Source organism: Oncorhynchus kisutch, linkage group LG26 (assembly GCF_002021735.2).
Source record: "Oncorhynchus kisutch isolate 150728-3 linkage group LG26, Okis_V2, whole genome shotgun sequence".
Classification (NCBI taxonomy): Eukaryota; Metazoa; Chordata; class Actinopteri; order Salmoniformes; family Salmonidae; genus Oncorhynchus; species Oncorhynchus kisutch.
Window position 1 is genome coordinate 13,775,180 of NC_034199.2, and position 26,344 is coordinate 13,801,523.

Here is a 26,344-nt window from a genome sequence, read left to right on the forward strand (position 1 = left end):
TTGATGTGGGGGGGGGGGGACTGCTGAAAACATTGTTTGAAATCACATTTTCTATTCTGTTTTTTACAGCCGTGGAAAGCCCCTGTTTCTATGTGTGGAGAGGTATAGAGTGCTGGAGCAACAGTGGGTCTCGCACACCTTCGATCACATCAACAAGCGCTGGGGGCCTCACTACAACGGACTGTAAGGTCACCTGAACCCACACCCTGATGGGAAAGAATCTCTTTGGTTTATGTGTCTGCCTCTGTAAAACATATGGGAATCTTATCATGTGATATAAACAAACATGCAGTGAGGGTGTTACTGCCACAGCCTTGGTTTATGTGAAGTTTTGTGTACAATCATGCCTAAAGACTAACAGTGTGTGTTTTTTTTATTTAAGTGATTTACTGTGTGGATTTTAACTGGGAGAAAGCACAACTTTGCCCAGTAACAGATTGGTTCTGAAGTGGTTTAGAAGACAGAAATATTTTTTTGGGGGGGCTCAGTCGGGTGAGTATTTGTACACTGATTGGCTAACAGTATGAGCTCGAGAGATATACATATAGACAAATTTGCCCTTGGTAATGTTAATGATAAGCATATTGTCACAATGTATGGGTTGGTGCATATCCCTCATTTTTCAGACTTTGTACTGCTGGCATGGGTTTAAAGCTCTTGATAAGTATAGCGATGTTATTGCAAATTGTGTTCTCGGTGTGTTTGTTGGGACATTATGGTAGGTGACAAGTCCACTCAGAGTTTATTGCCGTCAAGCACAGGCTCTTCTTTTTTACAGTGTAGTTGCAATTCATCCTCAGGTATATTTTTTTTTGTTGCTGTAGTTTAGAATACAACATTTTAAATATTTAAATAAATGCTGGTGCTCATTGTTCAAATAAGTAATTTTACTTTTTGTAAAGATTTTTTATTTTCTAAAGAAATAAATGCTTTACGTTTATGGTAGATGACTGGCAAACATGGTTATTGGTTATTGACCATCGCTATTGGTCTTTGCAGTCCTGCCTTTACTTAGGCTCCGGCCAGGTCCCTGAGGAAACTCAATGACCACTCACCAGTCTGGCCACAGTAGAGTACACATAAGACTGGTGTGGAGTGTCTGTCGACTGTAATTGGCATGCTCTTTTTCCAAAACTTCCATTGCTGAGAATCATTTCAAGTGCATTGGGATTTTGCTAGAGTTTAAATATTTGAATTTGGGGACTCAATGCATAAGTTATACTACTGATATGGCATTCTGTAAGGGAATGGTTGTAGTTTCATCTTTTTATGCTGATGAAGACTTTTGCAGTTTTAGATAGTACAGTTGAATAATTTTTTTGTGAGTACATGGGCAATACTGGTTTGGCCTTTCACATTTCCTTTGAGTTGCTCTGTGAAGTTATAATAAATGTATTGGAAGATGTATATGGGCGCATAATGCAAAACCCTATCTTTGATTAACTAAAGGAACTAGTTGAAGATTGCTTTCGGTCTCTTCAAATTGTTATCTTTGAAACTCCATAAGATGTCATTTAGTTGGTTTTGAGAAGTGTAATAGTGTTAACCTTAACATAACAAATGGATGTCATTCACCTAATCCACACTTGTGGTACAATTATATTTTTTTATACTGTCAAATAACCAATCTGTTTATTTGCTTTTGGTTGCCAAAGGTTATAATTAAAGTAGCTATATTTACAGTGCCTTCGGAAAGTATTCAGACCCCTTGACTTTTTCCACATTTTCAGTTACAGGCTTATTCTGAAATTGTTTTTTGACCCCAATTTACACACACTACCCCATAATGATAAAGCAAAAATTGTTTGTTTTTTAAACAACAAAAAAACGGATATCACATTTACATAAGTATTCAGACCCTTTACTCAGTACTTTGTTGAAGAACCTTTGGCAGCCATTACAGCATCGAGTCTTCTTGGGTATGATGCTACAAGCTTGGCTCACCTGTATTTGTGGAGTTTCTCCCATTCTTCTCTGCAGATCCTCTCCAGCTCTGTCAGGTTGGATGGGGAGTGTTGCTGCACAGCTTTTTTCAGGTCTCTCCAGAGATGTTCGATCGGTTTCAAGTCCGGGCTCTGGCTGGGCCACTCAAGGACATGTGCTTAGTCGTTGTCCTGTTTGAATGTGAACCTTTGCCCCAGGTCTTGAGCTATCTGGAGCTTGTTTTCAAGGATCTCTGTTCTTTGCTCTGTTCATCTTTGCCTCGATCCTGACTAGTCTCCCAGTCCCTGATAAACCTCCCCACAGGATGATGCTGCCACCACTATGCTTCACCGTGATGGTGCCAGGTTTTCTCCAGACGTGATGCTTGGCATTCAGGCCAAAGAGTTCAATCTTGGTTTCATCAGACCAGAGAATCTTGTTTCTCATGGTCTGAGTCTTTAGGTGCGTTTTGACAAACTTCAAGCGGGCTGTCGAGCCTTCAGTTTGGCTAGGCGGCCAGCTCTAGGAAGTCTTGGTGGTTCCAAACTTCCATTTAAGAATGATGGATGCCACTGTGTTCTTGGGGACCTGCAGAAATGTTTTGGTACCCTTCCCCAAATCTGTGCCTCGACACCATCCTGTCTCGGAGCTCTACAGACAATTCCTTTGACCTCATGGCTTGGTTTTTGCTCTGACATGTACTGTCAACTGTGGGACCTTGTCTAGACAGGTGTATGCCTTTCCAAATCATGTCCAATCAATTGAATTTACCACAGATGGACTCCAATCAAGTAGTAGCAACATCAAGGATGATCAATGGAAACAGGATGCACCTGAGCTCAATTTCAAGTCACATAGCAAAGGGTCTGGATACTTATGTAAGTAAATAAGGTATCTGTTTTTTTTGTTTTTAATAAATTTGCAAACATTTTTAAACCAGTTTTTGCTTTGTCAATATGGGTAATTGTGTGTAGATTGCTGAGGTTTTTTGTTTTTAATCAATTTTAGAATAAGGCTGTAACCTAAAATTGTGGAACAAGTCAAGGGGTCTGAATACTTTCCGAAGGCACTGTATAAGGAAGACATTCCCCTATGCCTAAATTTCTCCAAGTTTAAATTAAGATATTTCCTTGGGTCATGGATGCATTCCAACATAAGACATCAGACTTCAATACCCATAATATACCATGGTCATGAGATTGTTTTAATCACAGTTTTTGAGTTTGGTGTCTGAAATGCTTAGTTTCAATTACCATGTCTCCAACTGGAAGAGTCGATAATTCTCAAGTTGTGCCTGAAAGAGTAATATTGCCTTGTTTCGTGAAAAATCCCTGGGTAATTTATTCTGGTGAAAAGATTTGGTGAATTGCTGGTCCACATCGTGCTCAAAGGAGGTACATTTTAAGGGGGGAAAAAACGCGCATGCTGCTTATGTGTACTGTTTCCCTTTCTTTTTGCAGTCCCCACTTTGTACATGACTACAACAGAAAATCCAATGAGTGAGTGTACATGCTAATTGAAAGCTTTTTGTGTGTTCACCTGTATGAATGAAAATAAGAAAACACAGTACATTACTGTAGGTGCTGATTCATACTTTCTGAGTTGGATCAGAAAGTGTGACTTAGACATTTATTGCAAAATGTAACATATGTGAATAAAATATAAACTGACTCGTTTATCTTCATTGTCCACGCTAACGTATTTTAGATTTCCCTATGGACCAAATTATTTTTATTCTCACTTAGTTTTCCTCCCTGTCCCATTCAGTGTAGTTAATTAACATAATTGGCCTGCAGCAAAGCCCCTTGTGTTTCCTGTGTCTACGCTGGCTATGATTCCTCAGGACATCAAGTCAGAGGTTAGCTCCATGGTAACCCTTAATAGTAGGTCTCTTAGCACTAACATGTACATTCTGTTCTTACATTCAACTGTTCAGTACAGTTGGGAAAATAAGAAACTGAATGGTTCAAATGGAAAATAATTCGACACAAATATTCAGCCACAAGTGACAGGTAATCACCCTCCCCACATTTTTTCTCTCAAGACACTCGGTCAACATTCTGCTCTCTGCTCTGGTCATATGGGAAAAGCCCATCCATTTCTACACCACCATTATAAGCAGCCTCTTCTTTGCTATTGTCAAATTTGTATTATTGCATATAGGAAATGTATTGGTACAGTGCTTACATCATGAGAAGCCTCCCCCCCAAAAAACATACTATAATTGAAAAACACATTAGTTACATAATTAATTCAGATTGATCAACTTGTTGCAGCTAGAGGATCTCAGGGCATTGTTGCAGAAGTGTGCAGATGGAACAGATCATTGCTCTGGGAGTGCTATGGATCATTTACTCATTGGCTGCTTGGACTGAACATAGGAGCCAGATTTAATCTACAATCTGAAATAATTTTACAGGAAGACCTATCATTTCTACTTTAGCACATACATTCAGTGGCTTTGTCTTTGTAGTTAGGAATAAAGGATGCTGTGCAATTTGGTTGAGTTCAATTCAAACATTTTAAAGGAGAAACATGTTGGCAAATAGGCCAATCACAATGCGTTGTTGCCGGGACATGAGGGCATCTCATGCCAACTATGACAGCAACAGATTTGTGCACTGAAGTCAAATTGAGTAGAAGTTGCAAAGACTAAAGGCCTCTCCAACGAAATTACTAATACCTTACAAAGCCTCTATGTCATGGCATCATCTCCAGTTAGTGAAATTTGTCGGACATCCAGAAGATACCAGCAGGGAATCCTAAGAGATTCAACATTGATGAAATAGTTTGCTAGGCCAAGGCCTTATTCTGAGATGGACGCTTATTATCACACGAACACGGAAATATCCGCCACAGGTATCATCCCTAAATTTTATTTGTTGGTTCCGTGCTTTGGTAAAAAACCTTCAGTTAATAATTGTATGTATTTGTAAGACATTATATGCTATGTTTTATATTATCCTAAATAAGAAGTATGGAGTGCAGCAGTAGACCGAATAGCAACTATTTTAGGGTATGTTACATCCTCTCAATTGCTTATCAAGTTCCTCTTAATTAAATCATTGACGGGTTAGTGACGGTCACTACTATCCGGGAATCCTCGGGACGTCCCTACCATAAACCCTAATCCCTATTTACCTAACCTTAATACTTACCTTAACTATTTTACATATCAACTTCAATGGGGTAGGGATAGCAAGGACACGTTGGTGACCGTGGTTCGTGAGAAAACGGAGAAAATCAGTTTGGAAATGTCGCTATGGAAGGTAGGATACTTTTTTAAAATGTAGCCTATTAAGTGGATGATACAGCATGTATGCATTATACTAAAAACTTTGGTCATGGTATGGTTACAAACGTCGGAATTTCGTTCGTTGTCTCCACATTCCTTAGATAGGGATACAGAAATGAGTCACCTGAAAGAGTTGAGAAACCTGTGAACTGGCCATGTCATGTAGCGAAAATTATTACATTGAAAGGAACATTTGTTATTGAGTTGTTACTTATGACAAGATGTTTGATAAGTTCTTATGTGTCTTTTCTATCATTTAAATCATTTACAGGGTTCAGGTCACAAACGGAAATGCAGAAGCTGCAAAGGACAGGGTAAGGCATTAATAAAATAAAAAATATTCAACATGTTTTTATTTTTATTTAACCTTTATTTAACTAGGCAAGTCAGTTAAGTACTAATTCTTATTTACAATGATGGCCTAGCAGGGAACAGTGGGTTAACTGCCTTGTTCAGGGGCAGGCCGACAGATTTTTACCTTGTCAGCTCAGGGGTTCGATCCAGCAGCCCAAAGCTCTAACCACTAGGCTACCTGCTGACTATTGTAATATATGATCACAATAGTCTGAAATTAAATTTCAGTCGTTTGAAAGGAAATTAAGTTATATATATTTTTTGTTATTTTATCTCTTAAATCTATGGTGAGGGCAACAGTACCAAAAATGAACCTATGCCTACAGTACCTTACAAAGAGTGATTGAATACTGTAGGCTGACATGAAGCTCACATTAAGGCTTTGAGAAAATACTAGATGGAACTATTGGCCAAATATGAATGGTCCCTATCACTCAATACCAAGCCACTTGCATTCACACAGGCCTCCTGTATAGGCTTGGTTAGTGTATGCATTGGCTACAACCTTTTACAAACTCATATCAACCTAAATGCTAGTTTTGGTCACAGTCATTTCTCTATTAAACTTGTATGATAAAATACAGTGCACATGGGATAAATGTATAGTATTGACGATAGGGTGTGTTGTTTTTACTCAATGCTCAGGGGACATGATAACACGAGGAAAATCACCTCAAATGACAAATACAGTACCAGTCAAATGCTTGGACACACCTACTCATTCAAGGGTTTTTCTTTATTTTTACAAATTTCTACATTGTAGAATAATAGTGAAGACATCAAAACTATGAAATACCACATATGGAATCATGTAGTAACCAAAAAAGTGTTAAACAAATCCAAATACACTGCTCAAAAAAATAAAGGGAACACTTAAACAACACAATGTAACTCCAAGTCAATCACACTTCTGTGTAATCAAACTGTCCACTTAGGAAGCAACACTGATTGACAATACATTTCACATGCTGTTGTGCAAATGGAATAGACAACAGTTGGAAATTATAGGCAATTAGCAAGACACCCCCAATAAAGGAGTGGTTCTGCAGGTGGTGACCACAGACCACTTCTCAGTTCCTATGCTTCCTGGCTGATGTTTTAGTCACTTCTGAATGCTGGTGGTGCTTTCACTCTAGTGGTAGCATGAGACGGAGTCTACAACCCACACAAGTGGCTCAGGTAGTGCAGCTCATCCAGGATGGCACATCAATGCGAGCTGTGGCAAGAAGGTTTGCTGTGTCTGTCAGCGTAGTGTCCAGAGCATGGAGGGGCTACCAGGAGACAGGCCAGTACATCAGGAGACGTGGAGGAGGCCGTAGGAGGGCAACAACCCAGCAGCAGAACAGCTACTTCCGCCTTTGTGCAAGGACCAGCAGGAGGAGCACTGCCAGAGCCCTGCAAAATGACCTCCAGCAGGCCACAAATGTGCATGTGTCTGCTCAAACGGTCAGAAACAGTCTCCATGAGGGTGGTATGAGGGCCCGACGTCCACAGGTGGGGGTTGTGCTTACAGCCCAACACGGTGCAGGACGTTTGGCATTTGCCAGAGAACACCAAGATTGGCAAATTCGCCACTGGCGCCCTGTGCTCTTCACAGATGAAAGCAGGTTCACACTGAGCACATATGACAGACGTGACAGTCTGGAGACGCCTTGGAGAATGTTCTGCTGCCTGCAACATCCTCCAGCATGACCGGTTTGGCGGTGGGTCAGTCATGGTATGGGGTGGCATTTCTTTGGGGGGCCGCACAGCCCTCCATGTGCTCGCCAGAGGTAGCCTGACTGCCATTAGGTACCCAGATGAGATCCTCAGACCCCTTGTGAGACCATATGCTGGTGCGGTTGGCCCTGGGTTCCTCCTAATGCAAGACAATGCTAGACCTCATGTGGCTGGAGTGTGTCAGCAGTTCCTGTAAGAGGAAGGCATTGATGCTATGGACTGGCCCGCCCGTTCCCCAGACCTGAATCCAATTGAGCACATCTGGGACATCATGTCTCGCTCCATCCACCAACGCCACGTTGCACCACAGACTGTCCAGGAGGTGGTGGATGCTTTAGTCCAGGTCTGGGAGGAGATGCCTCAGGAGACCATCCACCACCTCATCAGGAGCATGCCCAGGCATTGTAGGGAGGTCATACAGGCACGTGGAGGCCACACACACTACTGAGCCTCATTTTGACTTGTTTTAAGGACATTACATCAAAGTTGGATCAGCCTGTAGTGTGGTTTTCCACTTTAATTTTAAGTGTAACTCCAAATCCAGACCTCCATGGGTTGATACATTTGATTTCCATTGATCATTTTTGTGATTTTGTTGTCAGCATATTCAACTATGTAAAGAAAAAAGTAGTTAAGAATATTTCATTCATTCAGATCTAGGATTTTTTGAGCAGTGTATATTTGAGATTCTTCAAAGTTGCTACCCTTTGCCTTGATGACAGCTTTGCACACTCTTGGAATTCTCTGAACCAGCTTCATGAATGCCTGATTCACATAGTCTCCTCTGAACAGTTGATGTTGAGATGTGTCTGTTACTTGAACTCTGTGAAGCATTTCTTTGGGCTGCAATCTGAGGTGCATTTAACTCTAATAAACATATCCTCTGTAGCAGAGGTTACTCTGGGTCTTCTGTTCCTGTGGTGGTCCTCATGAGAGCCAGTTTCATCATAGCGCTTGATAGTTTCTTCAAGTGCAGTCGCAAAAACTTTCAAAGTTCTTGACATTTTCCGGATTGCACTGACTTTCATGTCTTAAAGTGATGATGGATTGTTGTTTCTCTTTGCTTATTTGAGCTGTTCCTGCCATAATATGGACTTGGTCTTTTACCAAATAGTGCTATCTTCTGTATACCATCCCTACCTTGTCACAACACAACTAATTGCCTTAAACACATTAAGAAGGAAAGAAATTCCACAAGTGAACTTTTAACAAGGCACACCTGTTAATTGAAATGCATTCCAGGTGACTACCTCGTGAAGCTGGTTGAGAGAATGCCAACAGTGGAACGCTGTCATCAAGGCAAAGGGTGGCTATAACACTTTCTGGTTACTACATGATTCCATGGCACCTGAATATTTAGAACTAGATCGCATTGCTGATTACCACTGCATGAATAACTTATCACGGCTGATGAGCATGATTTGGTCAGGGACATGTTGCTAGGATAGACACAAAGACACACTTAGCAGAATGTGATGGGGAATCAACTGTTACAAATAACATACAAGGTATGCAAGAATCTCAAATATAAAATGTATTTTGATTTGTTTAATACTTTTTTGGTTACTACATGATTCTATATGTGTTATTTCATAGTTTTGACCATTGAATGAGAAGGTGTGTTCAAACCTTTGACTGGTACTGTATATTTTTGACTGGTACTGTATATATTTTAATTTTAGCCATCAAAAGAGTACTTTCCTGAGAGCAATAGCAGCTAGACTGGCAATATCCTACTAATTCAGATCAGAGGCTTGAGCACCAGGAGAAAGTTGATATTGTAGAGTGGGTGTCTGATGCTGCCAGCCACTTTGGCCACACAGCTGCTCTCTAGCAATAGCCTGGCATAGATGTCTGGGCAACAGGAGAATCAACATGTATGCAATGCAGAGAGTAGACTCACAGATGCTTAGAAACAAAATAGATCCATTCGTTGAGAGTAAATCAATGGCTCCAAAAAAAACATTTTCATCTTATTGATGCACAAGGCAATTGTGATTTACTGCATTTGAACGGGACTGAGCTGGTAAAATTAATTCCCGGTGATAAATGATGACAGCGTTGTCTTTTATCTGAAGTCTTACAGGGAGGAAAATGATTGGGCGGTCTCGTCTAGTGTTACACGCACAGACTTTCAAAGAAGGCTATTCTCTCCCCCTTGTCCCACGTTATGTTTGCTTTCTTTGAGGAAGGACACATTGAAGGACATCCGTCACCACTTTGCGCTGCATGTTTCAGATCAGTTATATCCATCTCGTGTCAAGCCATCACTCACCCTGCTCCTACGCCAAATCATAAATCTATCCACGTTGGTGCAGTGACAGAGAGAGACCTGGTGGTCCAAATATCGTTTACCTTTTTTCTCGTCAACCGGTGCTCAAAATAAATGCTCCCTCATCTCCCACAGGGTCAGTCAACCTCTGTGATACATTGCACTTATGTGACAAACTGAAGAGATGTGAGAATTGAACTCCTCTCATTGAGAATATTCATCATTCAGGGAATATGGAGTACATACATATGTAAATGTTTTGTCTGATCCATCACGCACTACGACTTACTCAGGTGAATGTTTAGGCACCTCTTACTTTGCACCTTTGCACCGTGTTGTTTATGGCCTCACTTTATACAGACTGATTTATTACAGGCCTAACCCATCTGCTTTGATGGGTTAGGCCTGATACTATGAGGCAGTTTCCCGGACACAGATGAAACCTATTCCTGGACTAAAAAGCAAACTCAATGGAGAATTATTATTATTTTACCTTTATTTAAATAGGCAAGTCAGTTAAGAACAAATTCTTATTTTCAATGACGGCCTAGGAACAGCGGGTTAACTGCCTGTTCAGGGGCAGGACGACAGATTTGTACCTTGTCAGCTTGGGGATTTGAACTTGCAACCTTTCGGTTACTAGTCCAACACTCTAACCACTAGGCAACCCTGCCGCCCCAAGATAATTCAAATCAAATCAAATCAAATTTTATTTGTCACATACACATGGTTAGCAGATGTTAATGCGAGTGTAGCGAAATGCTTGTGCTTCTAGTTCCGACAATGCAGTAATAACCAACAAGTAATCTAACTAACAATTCCAAAACTACTGTCTTATACACACAAGTGTAAGGGGATAAAGAATATGTACATAAAGATGTATGAATGAGTGATGGTACAGAGCGGCATAGGCAAGATGCAGTAGATGGTATCAAGTACAGTATATACATATGAGATGAGTATGTAAACAAAGTGGCATAGTTTAAAGTGGCTAGTGATACATGTATTACATAAAGATGCAGTAGATGATATAGAGTACAGTATATACGTATACATATGAGGTGAATAATGTAGGGTATGTAAACATTATATTAGGTAGCATTGTTTAAAGTGGCTAGTGATATATTTTACATAATTTCCCATCAATTCCCATTAATAAAGTGGCTGGAGTTGAGTCATTGTGTTGGCAGCAGCCACTCAATGTTAGTGGTGGCTGTTTAACAGTCTGATGGCCTTGAGATAGAAGCTGTTTTTCAGTTTCTCGGTCGCAGCTTTGAGGCACCTGTACTGACCTCACTTTCTGGATGGTAGCGGGGTGAACAGGCAGTGGCTCGGGTGGTTGTTGTCCTTGATGATCTTTATGGCCTTCCTGTAACATCGGGTGGTGTAGGTGTCCTGGAGGGCAGGTAGTTTGCCCCCCGGTGATGCGTTGTACAGACCTTACTACCCTCTGGAGAGCCTTACGGTTGTGGACGGAGCAGTTGCCGTACCAGGCGGTGATACAGCCCGCCAGGATGCTCTCGATTGTGCATCTGTAGAAGTTTGTGAGTGCTTTTGGTGACAAGCCGAATTTCTTCAGCCTCCTGAGGTTGAAGAGGCGCTGCTGCGCCTTCTTCACGATGCTGTCACGATGAATTACTATCGAAAAGGCTGAATCTGTGTCCAAGAAACCACCCCTAATTATGTGATTACTTAATATGGCTTAATATCCCACCTGTCAATGGTCAAAGACACCAAAGTCAGATAGAAAATTATATATATAAAAAAAAAGCAATTGTAATAGTAAGCTCTTTCAGTTTGATTTGTGTGGAGCCTGGGGTTGGGGTAGAGAAAAGCACCATTCAAGGTAATCCCAGGCCAATCCAATTGATGCTGAAGACATTGAAGGGTTGTTAGTGGTGTCTTGCTGGACATCAACAGGGTCTCTGTGGTGCGTGCTAATCCAGATTCCCAGTGCAATGCTACTTGTTACATGTCCCCTCGGAGATAAGCAAGCGTCATTGGTATGGGTCTTGTTTTACTATGAGACACTTTAGTCGTTTGTCTGCAGTCCAAGGCTTAATGAGTCACAGAATTACACTCCCGATGTAAGTATCGTTGTTTGGTTTGAATTTTGCTTTCTCATCGGCTGCTTTAAACCTGTTAAGTGCCTCCCTTGGCCAAATAGATGTGTCATTGGGCTCAATGAGTCGTTTAGTGGTCTACTGTATAATATAATATATAGCAAGCTGTTAATATCTTTGGTATTGATATAGAGGTAATGAGAGAGTGTGTTTTGGTGAAGCATTGCATGTAGATCAGTGTGGTCAAAGCCATATGCAGGATGTTTTGAAGCTAAGCTATACTGACATGTTGCCTGTTATCTTTCCTTGATTAGCAAAGCTTCCCGAGAGAGGAGAAAGTGTTGGCAGGGATACACATTTCATTTAGTTCCAACATGCGTGAACATGAATGAAGCATTTCACTTGGAGCTCTATAATTCAATGTAGGAGGTTGCTGTACGGTCTGGAGAGCCTGCCGGATCCTTTGGCTGACTGCAGGGACCATTGGTAAAGGAACCTATGGAAAGGTCTAGAGTGAACAACAGGAAGGATGGGAGTCAGGCATCAGTCAAAGCCCTGCACCCAATTAATGTAAGTTAAACGTGATTGGGAGTCCCATAGGGCGGTGCACAATTGGCCTAGCTTCGTTAGGGTTTGGCCGGGGTTGGCCATCATTGTAAATAAGAATTTGTTCTTAACTGACTTGCCTAGTTAAATAACAGTCAAATGAAAATGAAATAAAAATGCAAAAGAGACACAATCAATTGATATGTCTCTTTAGAAAGTTGAGGTGCCAGTAATGTCAACCCTTACAAGTGATAACGCTAAACCAAACAAATGAATAAAGGAAATCATCTCTGTTTTTCTTGACTATTGTTTGCCTTGTCTCATTATAAATCAAATCCTATCAAATGTATGTATATAGCCCTTCTTACATCAGCTGAAATATCAAAGTGCTGTACAGAAACCCAGCCTAAAACCCCAAACAGCAAGCAATGCAGGTGTAGAAGTACGGTGGTTAGGAAAAACTCCCTAGAAAGGCCAAAACCTAGGAGGAAACCTAGAGAGGAACCAGGCTATGAGGGGTGGCCAGTCCTCTTCTGGCTGTGCCGGTTGGAGATTATGACAGAGCATGGCCAAGATGTTCAAATGTTCATAAATGACCAGCATGGTCAAATAATAATAATCACAGTAGTTGTTGAGGGTGCAACAAGTCAGTACCTCAGGAGTAAATGTCAGTTGGCTTTTCATATCCGATCATTGAGAATATCTCTACCGCTCCTGCTGTCTCTAGAGAGTTGAAAACAGCAGGTCGGGGACAGGTAGCATGTCCGGTGAACAGGTCAGGGTTCCATAGCCGCAGGCAGAACAGTTGAAACTGGAGCAGCAGCACGGCCAGGTGGACTGGGGATAGCAAGGAGTCATCATGCCAGGTAGTCCTGAGGCATGGTCCTAGGGCTCAGGTCCTCCGAGAGAGAGAAAGAGAGAATTAGAGAGAGCCTACTTAAATTCACACAGGACACCGGATAAGACAGGAGAAATACTCCAGATATAACAGACTGACCCTAGCCCCCCGACACATAAACTACTGCAGCATAAATACTGGAGGCTGAGACAGGGAGGGTCAGGAGACACTGTGGCCCCATCCGATGATACCCCCGGACAGGGCCAAACAGGCAGGATATAACCCCACCCACTTTGCCAAAGCACATCCCCCACACCACTACAGGGATAAGCCGAGTATAGCCCACAAAGAGCTCCGCCACGGCACAACCCAAGGGGGGGAACCAACCCAGACAGGAAGACCACGTCAGTGACTCAATCCACTCAAGTGATGCACCCCTCCTAGGGACGGCATGGAAGAGCACCAGTAAGCCAGTGACTCAGCCCCTGTAATAGGGTTAGAGGCAGAGAACCCCAGTGGAGAGAGGGGAACCAGGCAGGCAGAGACAGCAAGGTCGGTTCGTTGCTCCAGAGCCTTTCCGTTCACCTTCACACTCCTGGGCCAGACTACACTCAATCATATGACCTGCTGAAGAGATGAGTCTTCTGTGAAGACTTAAAGGTTGAGACCGAGTCTGCTTCTCTCACATGGGTAGGCAGACCATTCCTTAAAAATGGAGCACTATAGGAGAAAGCCCTGCCTCCAGCTGTTTACTTAGAAATTCTAGGGATAATTAGGAGGCCTGCGTCTTGGGGGGGGTCAATGTAAATAGTCTACTATATGACTATTTGATGAATTGTTCAGCAGTCTTATGGCTTGGAGGTAGAAGCTGTTATGGAGCCTTTTGGTCCTAGACTTGGCACTCCGCTACCACTTGCCATGCGGTAGCTGAGAGAACAGTCTATGATTTGGGTGACTGGAGTCTTTGACGATTTTTTTGGCATTCCTCTGACACCGCCTAATATATAGGACCTGGATGGCAGGAAGCTTGGCCCCAGTGATATACTGGGCCGTACTCGCTACCCTCTGTAGCGCCTTACGATCAGATGCCGAGCAGTTGCCATACCAGGCGGTGATACAACCGGTCAGGATGCTCTTGACCGGTTGGATGCTCCCCTGAGGGGGACAAGGTGTTGTCGTGCCCTCTTCACGACTGTCTTGGTGTGTTTGGACCATGATATTTTGTTGGTGATGTGGACCCACTCCACTACAGTACTGCTGATGTTAATGGGGGCCTGTTCGGCCCACCTTTTCCTGTAGTCCACAATCAGCTCCTTTGTCTTGCTGACATTGAGGGAGAGGTTGTTGTCCTGGCATCACACTGCCAGGTCTCTGACCTCCTCCCTATAGTCTGTCTCATCGTTGTCGGTCATCAGGCCTACCACTGTTGTGTCGTCAGCAAACTTAATGATTGTGTTGGAGTCACGCAGTCGTGGGTGAGGGGACTAAGCACGCAGATGTGTTGTTGCCTACCCTTACTACCTGGGGTCGGCCCATCAGGAAGTCCAGGATCCAGTTGCAGAGGGAGGTGTGTAGTCCCAGGGTCCTTATCTTAGTGATGAGCTTTGTGGGCGCTATGGTGTTGAACGCTGAGGTGTAGTCAATGAACAGCATTCTCACGCAGGTGTTCCTTTTGTCCAGGTGGGAAAGGACAGTGTGGAGTGCGATTGAGATTGCTTCGTCTGTGGATCTGTTGGAGCGGTATGTGAATTGGAGTGGGTCTAGTTAGGATGGTGTTGATGTGAGCCAGGACCAGCCTTTCAAGCACTTCAAGGCTACTGATGTGAGTGGTACGGGGCGGTAATCATTTAGGCAGGTTACCTTCACTTCCTTGGACACAAGGACTATGGTGGTCTGCTTGAAACATGTTGGTATTACAGACTCTGCCAGGGAGAGTTTGAAAATGTCAGTGAAGACACTTGCCAGTTGGTCCGTACATGTTTTGAGTGCACACGTCCTGGTAATCCATCTGGCCCCGCGGCTTTGTGAATGTTGACCTGTTTAAAGGTCTTGCTCACATTGGCTACCGAGAGCGTGATCACACAGTCACCAGGAACATCTGGTGCTCTCATGCATGCTTCAGTGTTGCTTGCCTCGAAGCGACTATAAAAGGCATTTAGCTGATCTGGTAGGCTCGCGTCACTGGGCAGCTCGCGGCTGGGGTTCCCTTTGTAGTCCGTAATCATTTTCAAGCCCTGCTACATCCAACGAGCATCAGAGCCGGTGTAGTAGGATTCAGTCTTAATCCTGTATTGACGCTTTGCCTGTTTGATAGTTCGTCTGAGGGCGTAGCGGAATTTCTTATAAGCATCCCGATTAGTGTCCCGCTCCTTGAAAGTGGCAGCTCTAGCCTTTAGCTCGATGCAGATGTTGCCTGTAATCCATGGCTTCTGGTCGGGATATGTATGTACGGTCACTGTGGGGACGATGTCGTCGATGCACTTATTGATGAAGCCGATGACTGAGGAGTATACCACTCCTTCATTGAATGAATCCCGGAAGATTTTCCAGTCTGTGCTAGCAAAACAGTCCTGTAGCGTAGCATCCGTGTCATCTGACCGCTTATGTATTGAGCGACTCGCTGGTACTCCAATGTACCTGTCCTTGTATTTACTGTTCCCAAGTAGATTCATTACCTGTCTCCTTTTCATCCATTTCCACCCCATTTCTACACCCACTCTCCACAGTCGTCCTTACCATCTCCCTCCGCCTTTATGTATGTCCCGACCTTAGTGATGTGCAGCCAGCTGCCAGACCTGTCTGTGGTGCTGAGGCCAGGGTGGCCTTCAGTGGCGCCATGTTGTGTTTGTGAGATTCAAGCTGAGTGCTTGCCTGTGATTGTGTCAGTGCTTCAATTCCTCTTGCGCCTCTCACTGCCCCCCTGCTGCAGCTCCCTAGCTGGGTATGAAGATGTAGCTGCTTCCCTGCTCATCCCTCTTCTTGATTAGACTGCTGACAGTATCGTTCACGTATCCAGGAAGAGGAATTCTGCCTCTGTGACACTTTTTCTTCACTTCCACTGAGATTTAAACTGATATAGAAGATACTTCATTGGTACTTCTAACCAAGAGTTAGTTTTCCTGTGTTTAATGGTTCCGGGCTCTGATTGAGGGTATTTTAGTTCCCTTAAATTTTATTTCAACATCCTTTTTTAGAAATGTAAGTATTTGTCGACACTTTGTTTTGTCTTTTGGTGTGTTGGTGTTCAGTCGACTGATGTTCATGTGTCCTCCTTGTCGAAGGATGTTGATGAGGAGATTGAGGCTGAGTACAACATCCTGAGGACACTGTCCAACCACCCCAACGTGGTCAAGTTCTATGGCATGTTCTACAAGTCAGACGGCCTCTGGATGGTTCTAGAAGTGAGATCGCCTGTTTTTTTTGTCTCGCTTCTGTCTCGCCCAGCTTTACAATCCAGTCATATATTATATACTGTATCTACTGTACAACATGCAGTTAATCATTTAAGGGCTCATACAGTAGCACTTTGTCATTTGAGGCAATATAACCCAGTGGTGTGAGCTTGTCAAACAAGACTGTCTGATTGTGCTCAGTATAGGTAGCTGCACTTTATCGCCTTTGTTACATTTCCACCAATATGATCAACACAGTCTTACAGTAGACTACAGCCCATCTTTGTTGTCTGTTTGAGTAGTAGAAAGATCACAAACGGTAGATTTACTTTAAAGAGCTGAGAGGAGGTCACCCTCCTACACTGGGGGAAAAATCTCAAGTTTAAAAGCTCTGGAAGGAGTTGTGACTCCAGTCTAATTGTATGTGTGGGAGGGATGGCTCTTGTAATTAATCATAATCTAGAGTGGTGAGTATTGGAGGAACCACTGTTTTTTCTCACACACACACACACACACACACACACAGCTGTGCAACGGGGGCTCAGTCACAGATCTCATCAAAGGCCTGCTCATGCGAAGCCAACAGCTGCTGGAGCCCGTTATCACACAAATTTTATACGGTGCCCTCTTGGTGAGATGGCCAACTGCAAAATGCCTACTGACAGCAGGGTGTGGCATCCACACACAGTGGGCAGGGGATTGACTCAGGAGGTGGCAGGGTGTGGGGGTAATACGCATGGCGGTAGACAACTTTATTATTAACAAACGATTATTAATGGCATTACTGACGCTTATTAAGCCCCTCCTCCCGCCTGCCAGGGTCTCCAGCATTTACACAACAGCCAGATTATCCATTGTGACGTCAAAGGAAACAACATGCTTCTGACCACCGAGGGAGGAGTCAAGCTTGTTGACTTTGGTAATGGATGTGTTTTCCTGTTGTGGGGGCACTTCACTTCTGTCTGGGCCATCATTTAAAGGTCCAATGCAGCCTTTTTTATATCTCAATATCAAATCATTTATGGGATTGTTTTAAATTAAAATGTTCAAAAATAAACTAAAATATCTTCTTAGCAAAGAACAATTTCTCAAGTAAGACTTTTGCTAGGAATGTCTGGAAGTGGTCAGCGTGGGAAGCGGTAAACTGAGAACTAGCAGAGAGGTTTGGAAATCTCTTTCTTATTGGTTTATTAACTCATTTAGTACCTGGTGATGTCATCAGGCAGGCTAAAACTCCATCCCACCAAAACAGGCTGACATTTCTGGGGGTCTTTTCAAAACAACTCTTACACTTAAAGCGCATTATCATAATTTTCACAATTTCACATTATTCCAACCTCATAGTGTGGAAATATACACTCACCAGCCAGTTTAATAGGTACACCCATCTGGTACCGGCGAACCCCCTTTTGCCTCCAGAACAGACTGAATTCTTTGGGGTATTCTATAAGGTGTCAGAAATTCCACAAGGATGTTTGGTCCATGCTGACGCAATGGCATCACGAGATACTGGATCCAGTGTGCCTGGCACCGATGATAATACCACTCTCAATGTCGCTTCACTCGTTTTGCCCGTTCTAACATTTAATCGAACAGTAACTGAATGCCTCAATCCCTGTCTACCTGCTTTATATAGAAAAAGCGATCCATTTTCGTGAAACAGAGTGGTGTACATAAACTGGCCAGTGAGTGTATATAAAACACAGCACTATCAAATTTTTGAACACATTGGGCCTTTAACAGATAACTCATCATTGATAGTTCACGGTTAATCCATTTTTTAAATTTGTCCACATAAAAGCCTGTGATATTATTGGTAAATACAAACATATGGGCATCAATGCTGTGATGCAGTACTCTTTCCATGTCTTTGTTACCGACCCTATGTAACATCTTTGTATTTCATGGACCATAGCTTAACCTAAGGCTATTATTGCCAATTTAAATTGCATTATTTGATCCTTTGCGTATAAAAAAGAAAGCTGCTCTGGCAAATGACTTTGAGTTGCCCCAGGCATGTTTATGTCCTCTGTGTGCTGAGAATGAAGTGGAATCCTGCTGATAAAAATCTGTCCCACTTAATTAGAAATGATTATGGTGGTATGGCAGGTTAACACACCAAGTGATATGCCATATCGCTATTGATTGATTCACACACTTTCCCTCTGGTTATGTAATTCACATTCATGTAATATCCACACAAATATAGAGTACCAGTCAAAAGTTTGGACACACCTACTCATTCAAAAGTTTTTCTTTATTTGTACTATTTTCAACATTGTAGAATAATAGTGAAGACATCAAACTATTAAATAACAAATATGGAATCATGTAGTAAACAAAACAGTATTAAACAAATATTTTAGATTCTTTAAAGTAGCCACCCTTTGCCTTGATGACAGCTTTGCACTCTTGGCATTCTCTCAACCAGCTTCATGAGGAATGCTTTTCCAACAGTCTTGAAGGAGTTCCCACATATGCTGAGCACTTGTTGGCTGCTTTTCCTTCACTATGCGGTACAACTCATCCCAAACCATCTCATCTCCCCAAACCATCTCTGGAGTCTTTTATCTCCCTCTCTAACTTTAAGCATAAGTTGTCAGAGAAGCTTACCGATCACTGTACCTGTACACAGCCAATCTGTAAATAGCACACCTGACTACCTCATCCCCATATTATTACTTACCCTCTTGCTCTTCTGCACCCCAGTATCTCTACTTGCACATCATCATCTGCACATATATCACTCCAGTATTAATGCTAAGTTGTAATTATTTTCACCTCTATGGCCAATTTATTGCCTACCTCCCTACTCTTCTACATTTGCACACACTGTACATAGATTCTATTTTAATTTTATTTTGTGTTATTAACTGTATGTTTGTTTATGTGTAACTGTGTTTTTGTTTGTTTTTATCACACTGCTTTGCTTTATCTTGGCCAGGTCGCAGTTGTAAATGAGAACTTGTTCTCAACTGGCCTACCTGGTTAAATAAAAAATAAAAAATGCAGCACCATCACTCTCCTTGGTCAAATAGCCCTTACACAGCCTGGAAGTGTATTTGGGGTCACTGATGACTGCTTTTTCTTGAAGTATTTTTCTTGACCTCTGAAACAGAATCCCCCAACAGAAGCTAGCCAGCTAACTAGTAGTCAGCTAACCACTGCTAGTGGTCATCAGCTACCTTTAGCTCGGAAAGCTCTTGCCAGGTTGTACAACGCGATTCAAACTATTTTCTCTCCATATCCCCGGATTCCGACCGCAAGCACTGAACCCACCTGGGTAGCTAGCTGCAATCCGAGTGGCTAATGTCTCTGTCCCGAAGCAAGCACCAATTAGCCTGGAGCTAGCCCATGCTAGGCCCATCTCCCGGCTAGCTGAAGAGGTCCATCAGCCACTCCTGGGCTACAATACTTATTTTGCCAACTGGCCTGGACCCCTTTTACTGCCGGTACAGGGTACGGAACCCCGCCGATCCTTCACGACTGGACTACCGACGTAATCTGCTCGAGGGGTTTACTCAATTGGCTCCTACTTCGCGACGTCCCCGGAATGCCCGCCTGCTAGCCGCGACCCGCTAGCTGTCTAGAGCATATTGGACTGTTAGCTAATAGGTCCATCGGCCACTTTCTCAGGCCACTATTCCTATTTTGCCAATCGGCCTGGGCCCCTTTTACTTACACGAAGCCCTGCTTATCCATCACGACTGGACTACCGACGTAATCTGCCCAAGGTTTTTTTCTTCTCCAACAGGCCCCTCCGTCGTGACGTCCCCTGAGTGCCCATCTGCTAGCCTGCTAGCTGCAGCCCGCTAGCTGTCTAGAGCATATTGGACTGTTAGCTGAATAGATCCATTTGCTAATTGGACTGGACCCCTCTGCTACACGGAACCCTACTAATCCATCACGACTGGTCTATTGACGGAACCGCACAAGGAGGCTCCTCCATCGCGACCTCCCTCTAAGGCCCTTCTGCTAGCTTGCTAGCCCCGGCCTGCTAGCTGTCTGAATCGCCATGTCTCCAGCCAGCCCAACCACTCACTGGACCCCAATGATCACTCGGCTACACATGCCTCTCCCTAATGTCAATATGCCTTGTCCATTACTGTTCTGGTTAGTGATTATTGTTTTATTTCACTGTAGAGCCTCTAGGCATGCTCAATATGCCTTAACCAACCAAAAAGTTCCACCTCCCACATATGTGATGACATCACCTGGAGACAATATCTCTCTCATCATCACTCAATGCCTAGGTTTACCTCCAATGTACTCACATCCTACCATACCTTTGTCTGTACATTATGCATTGAATCAATTCTAGCGCGGCCAGAAACCTGATCCTTTTACTCTCTGTTACGAACGTACTAGATGACCAGTTCTTATTATAGCCTTTAGCCGTACTCCTCCTCTGTTCCTCTGGTGATGTAGAGGTTAATCAAGGACCTGCAGTGCCTAGTTCCACTTCTATTCCCCAGGTGATCTCATTTGTTGATTCTGTAACCTTAAGAGCCTTGGTTTCATGCATGTTAACATTAGAAGCCTCCTCCCTAAGTTTGTTTTATTCACTGCTTTAGCACACTCTGCCAACCTGGATGTCTTAGCCGTGTCTGAATCCTGGCTTAGGAAGACCACCAAAAAAACCTGACATTTTCATCCCTAACTGCCAAAGGGGGCGGAGTTGCAATCTACTGCAGAGTTCTGTCTTACTATCAAGGTCTGTACCCAAACAATTCGAGCTTCTACACCTTTCCAGAAACAAGTCTCTCACCGTTGCCGCTTGCTATAGACCACTCTCTGCCGCCAGCTGTGCCCTGGGCACCATATGTAAATTGATTGCCACCCATCTATCTTCAGAGCTCGTGCTGCTAGGTGACCTAAACTGGGACATGCTTAACACCCCTTCCATCCTACAATCTAAGCTTGATGCCCTCAATCTCACACAAATTATCAATGAACCTACCTGGTACAACCCCAAATCTGTAAACACGGGGCACCCTCATAGATATCATCCTAACCAACTTGCCTCCAAAAACACCTCTGCTGCTGTTTTCAACCAAGATCTCAGCGATCACCGCCTCATTGCCTGCATCCACAATGGGTCTGCGGTCAAACGATCACCCCTCATCACTGTCAAACGCTCCCTAAGACACTTCAGCAAGCAGGCCTTTCTAATCAACCTGGCCGGGGTATCCTGGAATGATATTGACCTTATCCCGTCAGTAGAGGATGGGTTATTCTTTAACTTATTGGCGCAGCCATCCAGTTAGCGGGATCATTTTCGTCAACATCCGTTGAATTGCAGAGCGCCAAATTCAAATTACAGTGGGGCAAAAAAGTATTTAGTCAGCCACCAATTGTGCAAGTTCTCCTACTTAAATTACAGGCCTCATCTTTTTAACAAAGGTACACTTCAACTATGACAGATAAAATGAGAAAAAAAATCCAGAAAATCACATTGTAGGATTTTTTAAATGAATTTATTTGCGAATTATGGTGGAAAATAAGTATTTGGTCAATAATGAAAGTTTATCTCAATACTTTGTTATATACCCTTTGTTGGCAATGACAGAGGTCAAACGTTTTCTGTAAGTCTTCACAAGGTTTTCACACTGTTGCTGGTCTTTTGGCCCATTCCTCCATGCAGATCTCCTCTAGAGCAGTGATGTTTTGGGGCTGTTGCTGGGCAACACGGACTTTCAACTCCCTCCAAAGATTTTCTATGGGGTTGAGATCTGGAGACTGGCTAGGCCACTCCAGGACCTTGAAATGCTTCTTACGAAGCCACTCCTTCGTTGCCCGGGCGGTGTGTTTGGGATCATTGTCATGCTGAAAGACCCAGGCACGTTTCATCTTCAATGCCCTTGCTGATGGAAGGTTTTCACTCAACATCTCCTGAATCATGGCCCCATTCAATCTTTCCTTTACACGGATCAGTCGTCCTGGTCTCTTTGCAGAAAAACAGCCCCAAAGCATGATGTTTCCACCCCCATGCTTCACAGTAGGTATGGTGTTCTTTGGATGCAACTCAGCATTCTTTGTCCTCCAAACACGACGAGTTGAGTTTTCACCAAAAAGTTATATTTTGGTTTCATCTGACCATATGACATTCTCCCAGTCTTCTTCTGGATCATCCAAATGCTCTCTAGCAAACTTCAGACGGGCCTGGACATGTACTGGCTTAAGCAGGGGGACTGCAGGACTGCAGGATTTGAGTCCCTGGCGGCGTAGTGTGTTACTGATGCTAGGCTTTGTTACTTTGGTCCCAGCTCTCTGCGGGTCATTCACTAGGTCCCCCCGTGTGGTTCTGGGATTTTTGCTCACCGTTCTTGTGATCATTTTGACCCCACGGGGTGAGATCATGCGTGGAGCCTCAGATCGAGGGAGATTATCAGTGGTCTTGTATGTCTTCCATTTCCTAATAATTGCTCCCACAATTGATTTCTTCAAACCAAGCTGCTTACCTATTGCAGATTCAGTCTTCCCAGCCTGGTGCAGGTCTACAATTTTGTTTCTGGTGTCCTTTGACAGCTCTTTGGTCTTGGCCATAGTGGAGTTTGGAGTGTGACTGTTTGAGGTTGTGGACAGGTGTCTTTTATACTGACAACAAGTTTAAACAGGTGCCATTAATACAGGTAACGAGTGGAGGACAGCGGAGCCTCTTAAAGAAGTTGTTACAGGTCTGTGAGAGCCTGAAATCTTGCTTGTTTGTAGGTGACCAAATACTTATTTTCCACCATAATTTGCAAATAAATTCATAAAAAATCCTACAATGTAATTTTCTGGATTTTTCCCCCCTCATTTTGTCTTTCATAGTTGGAAGTATACCTATGATGAAAATTACAGGCCCCTCACTTTAGTGGGAGAACTTGCACAATTGGTGGCTGACTAAATACTTTTTTGCCCCACTGTAAATTACTAAAATGATTTAATTTTCATGAAATCACAAGTGCAATATAGCAAAACACAGCTAGCTTATTGTTAATCCACCTGGCGTGTCAGATATCAAAAAAGCTATCCAAGCATTTATGTTAGGACACCTCTCTCAGCAGACAAAACATTACAAACACCTAGCAGCAAAGTAGATTGGTCAGGAAAGTCAGAAAAGCAATAAAATGAATTGCTTACCTTTTGATGATCTTCGGATGTTTGCACTCACGAGACTCCGAGTTACACAATAAATGTTCCTTTTGTTCGATAAAGATTAGTTTTATTTCCAAAAACCTTTTGTTCAGAAATCCACATGACGAGCAAACAAATTCCAAATAGTATCCGTAAAGTTCGCAGAAACATGTCAAACGTTTTTTAAATCAATCCTCAGGTTGTTTTTACAATAAACAATCGATAATATTTCAACCGGACCGTAGCTTTTTCAATAGGAGAGAGAGAGAAAATGTCTGCTCGAAGCTGTTACGCATGCAAAACTCTGCTGGCACCCAGCCATCCACTGACGCGATATGATCGTTCTCGCTCATTTTTCAGAATAAAAGCCTGAAACTATGTCTAAAGACTGTTCACACCATGTGGAAGCCATAGGGAAATGAATCTGGTTGATATCTCTTTAAATTGAGGGAAGGCATGCAATGGAACAGGGAGATTCGTTTCTCTTAGGCACTTCCTTGTTGGATTTTCCTCAGGTTTTCACCTACAATATCAGTTCTGTTATACTCACAGACAATATTTTGACAGTTTTGGAAACTTTAGAGTGTTTTCTATCCTAATCGGACAATTATGTGCATATTCTGGGCCTGAGAAATAGGCAGTTTAATTTGGGTACGTTTTTCCTCCAAATATCAAATTACTGCCCCCTACACTCAACAGGTTAAAAGTTCCTTCCTCCCCATCTTAAATAAGCATGCTCCATTAAAAAATGTTAGAACCGGGAACAGATATAGCCCCTGGTTCACTCCAGACCTGATTGGCCTTGACCAGCACAAAAACATCCTGTGGCGTACTGCATTAGCATCGAATAGCCCCTGTGATATGCAACTTTTCAGGGAAGTTAGGAACCAATATACACAGGCATTTTGGAAAGCTAAGGCTAGCTATTTCAAACAGAAATGTGCATCCTGTAGCACAAACTCAAAAAAGTTCTGGGACACTGTAAAGTCCATGGAGAAAAAGAGCACCTCCTCCCAGCTGCCCACTGCACTGAGGCTAGGAAACACTGTCACCACCGATAAATCCATGATAATTGATCATTTCAATAAGCATTTTTCTACGGCTGGCCATGCTTTCCACCTGGCTACCCCTACACCGGTCAACTGGGGTAGGCACCCCCCACAGCAACTCACCCAAGCCTCCCCCATTTCTCCTTCACCCAAATCCAGATAGCTGATGTTCTGAAAGAGCTGCAAAATCTGGACCCCTACAAATCAGCCAGGCTAGACAATCTGGACCTTCTCTTTCTAAGATTATCTGCCAAACCCCCTATTACTAGCCTGTTCAACCTATCTTTTGTATCACATGAGATTGTCAAAGATTGGAAAGCTGCCGCGATCATCCCCCTCTTCAAAGGGGGAGACACTCTAGACCCAAACTGCTACAGACCTATATCTATCCTACCCTGCCTTTCTAAGGTCTTCGAAAGCCAAGTTAATAAACAGATTACCGACCATTTCGAATCCCACCGTACCTTCTCCGTTATGCAATCTGGTTTCAGAGCTGGTCATGGGTGCACCTCAGCCACGCTCAAGGTCCTAAATGATATCATAACTGCCATCAATAAGAGACATTACTGTGCAGCCGTATTCATCGACCTGGCCAAGGCTTTCGACTCTGTCAATCACCACATTCTTCTCGGCAGACTCAACAGCCTTGGTTTCTCAAATGACTGCCTCGCCTGGTTCACCAACTACTTCTCTGATAGAGTTCAGTGTGTCAAATCGGAGGGCCTGTTGTCTGGACCTCTGGCAATCTCTATGGGGGTGCCACAGGGTTCAATTTTCGGGCCGACTCTCTTCTCTGTATACATCAATGATGTCGGTCTTGCTGCTGGTGAGTCCCTGATCCACCTCTACGCAGACGACACCATTCTGTATACTTCTGGCCCTTTTTTGAACACTGTGTTAACTAACCTCCAGACGAGATCCAATGCCATACAACTCTCCTTCCATTGCCTCCAACTGCTCTTAAATTCAAGTAAAAATAAATGCTTGCTCTTCAACCGATCACTACCCACTCCTGCCTGCTCATCCAGCATCACTACTCTGGATGGTTCTGACTTAGAATATGTGGACAACAACAAATACCTAGGTGTCTGGTTAGACTGTAAACTCTCCTTCCAGACTCACATTAAGCATTTCCAATCCACAATTTGTTGTATTTATTATGGATAAATGAATAAACAATATCCCAATTTTAAATAGAATTGTAACTAAGTAAACTTATACTCTGTTTTATAAGTGATTAACAATATGAGTTCATAAGAAGGGATTGTGTGACACGGACAAGGAGTAATAAAAAGTTAATGAACACCATTCCAACTAGGAATAAAACTAATGGGTTGTGGACTGTGAAAACAGATAAGGTCGTTAGCCTATAGTTGACCCTACAGAAACTTAGCTCTGGGGTTTTTAGATAAGGCAGTGAGTGCATTCCTAGGTTTTCTGTTAATTAAAACTGTCAGTTCAGTGGTGATCGATAATGTTGAGGGGTCAAAAGTTATCTGGGAGTGTGTTTAGTAAGTTAGAATGAACTTTTCACCTTACTTTGTCCCGGTCGAGAGGAGGGGATTCTGTTAAAGCAATGAAATGACGTCATGATCTGTATATAAACTGCTGCACGTGATTAAGTGGTAGCACGCTCTTATGGTAGTGGTAAGTGGTAGCGCGCTACCTATTATTGAAAGACTGGTCTGCGTCTATTTTATGCTAACAAGAAATCTTACAAATTCTCATAAAATAGATTAAGGGCTTTCAATTGATGAAAGCACATTGGCATAAT

The 26,344-nt window shown here is 43.0% G+C and overlaps 1 protein-coding gene and 1 pseudogene across 4 annotated transcripts in view; both read left to right on the forward strand.

The window, feature by feature from the left end:
- The window catches only part of LOC109870832 (E3 ubiquitin-protein ligase ubr3-like), a 41,970-nt gene extending 38,371 nt beyond the window's left edge, over positions 1-3,599 (forward strand). For all 4 annotated transcript variants that reach the window (XM_020461480.2, XM_020461482.2, XM_020461483.2 and 1 more), the window contains one exon: positions 70-3,599. In XM_020461480.2, coding sequence (XP_020317069.1) covers positions 70-187 — 118 coding nt within the window. In that variant the 3' untranslated portion in view covers positions 188-3,599. The remainder of the gene's footprint in view (positions 1-69) is intronic.
- A 1,586-nt stretch (positions 3,600-5,185) lies between these two features.
- Positions 5,186-26,344, forward strand: part of LOC109871153 (myosin-IIIb-like) — a 102,171-nt pseudogene continuing 81,012 nt past the window's right edge.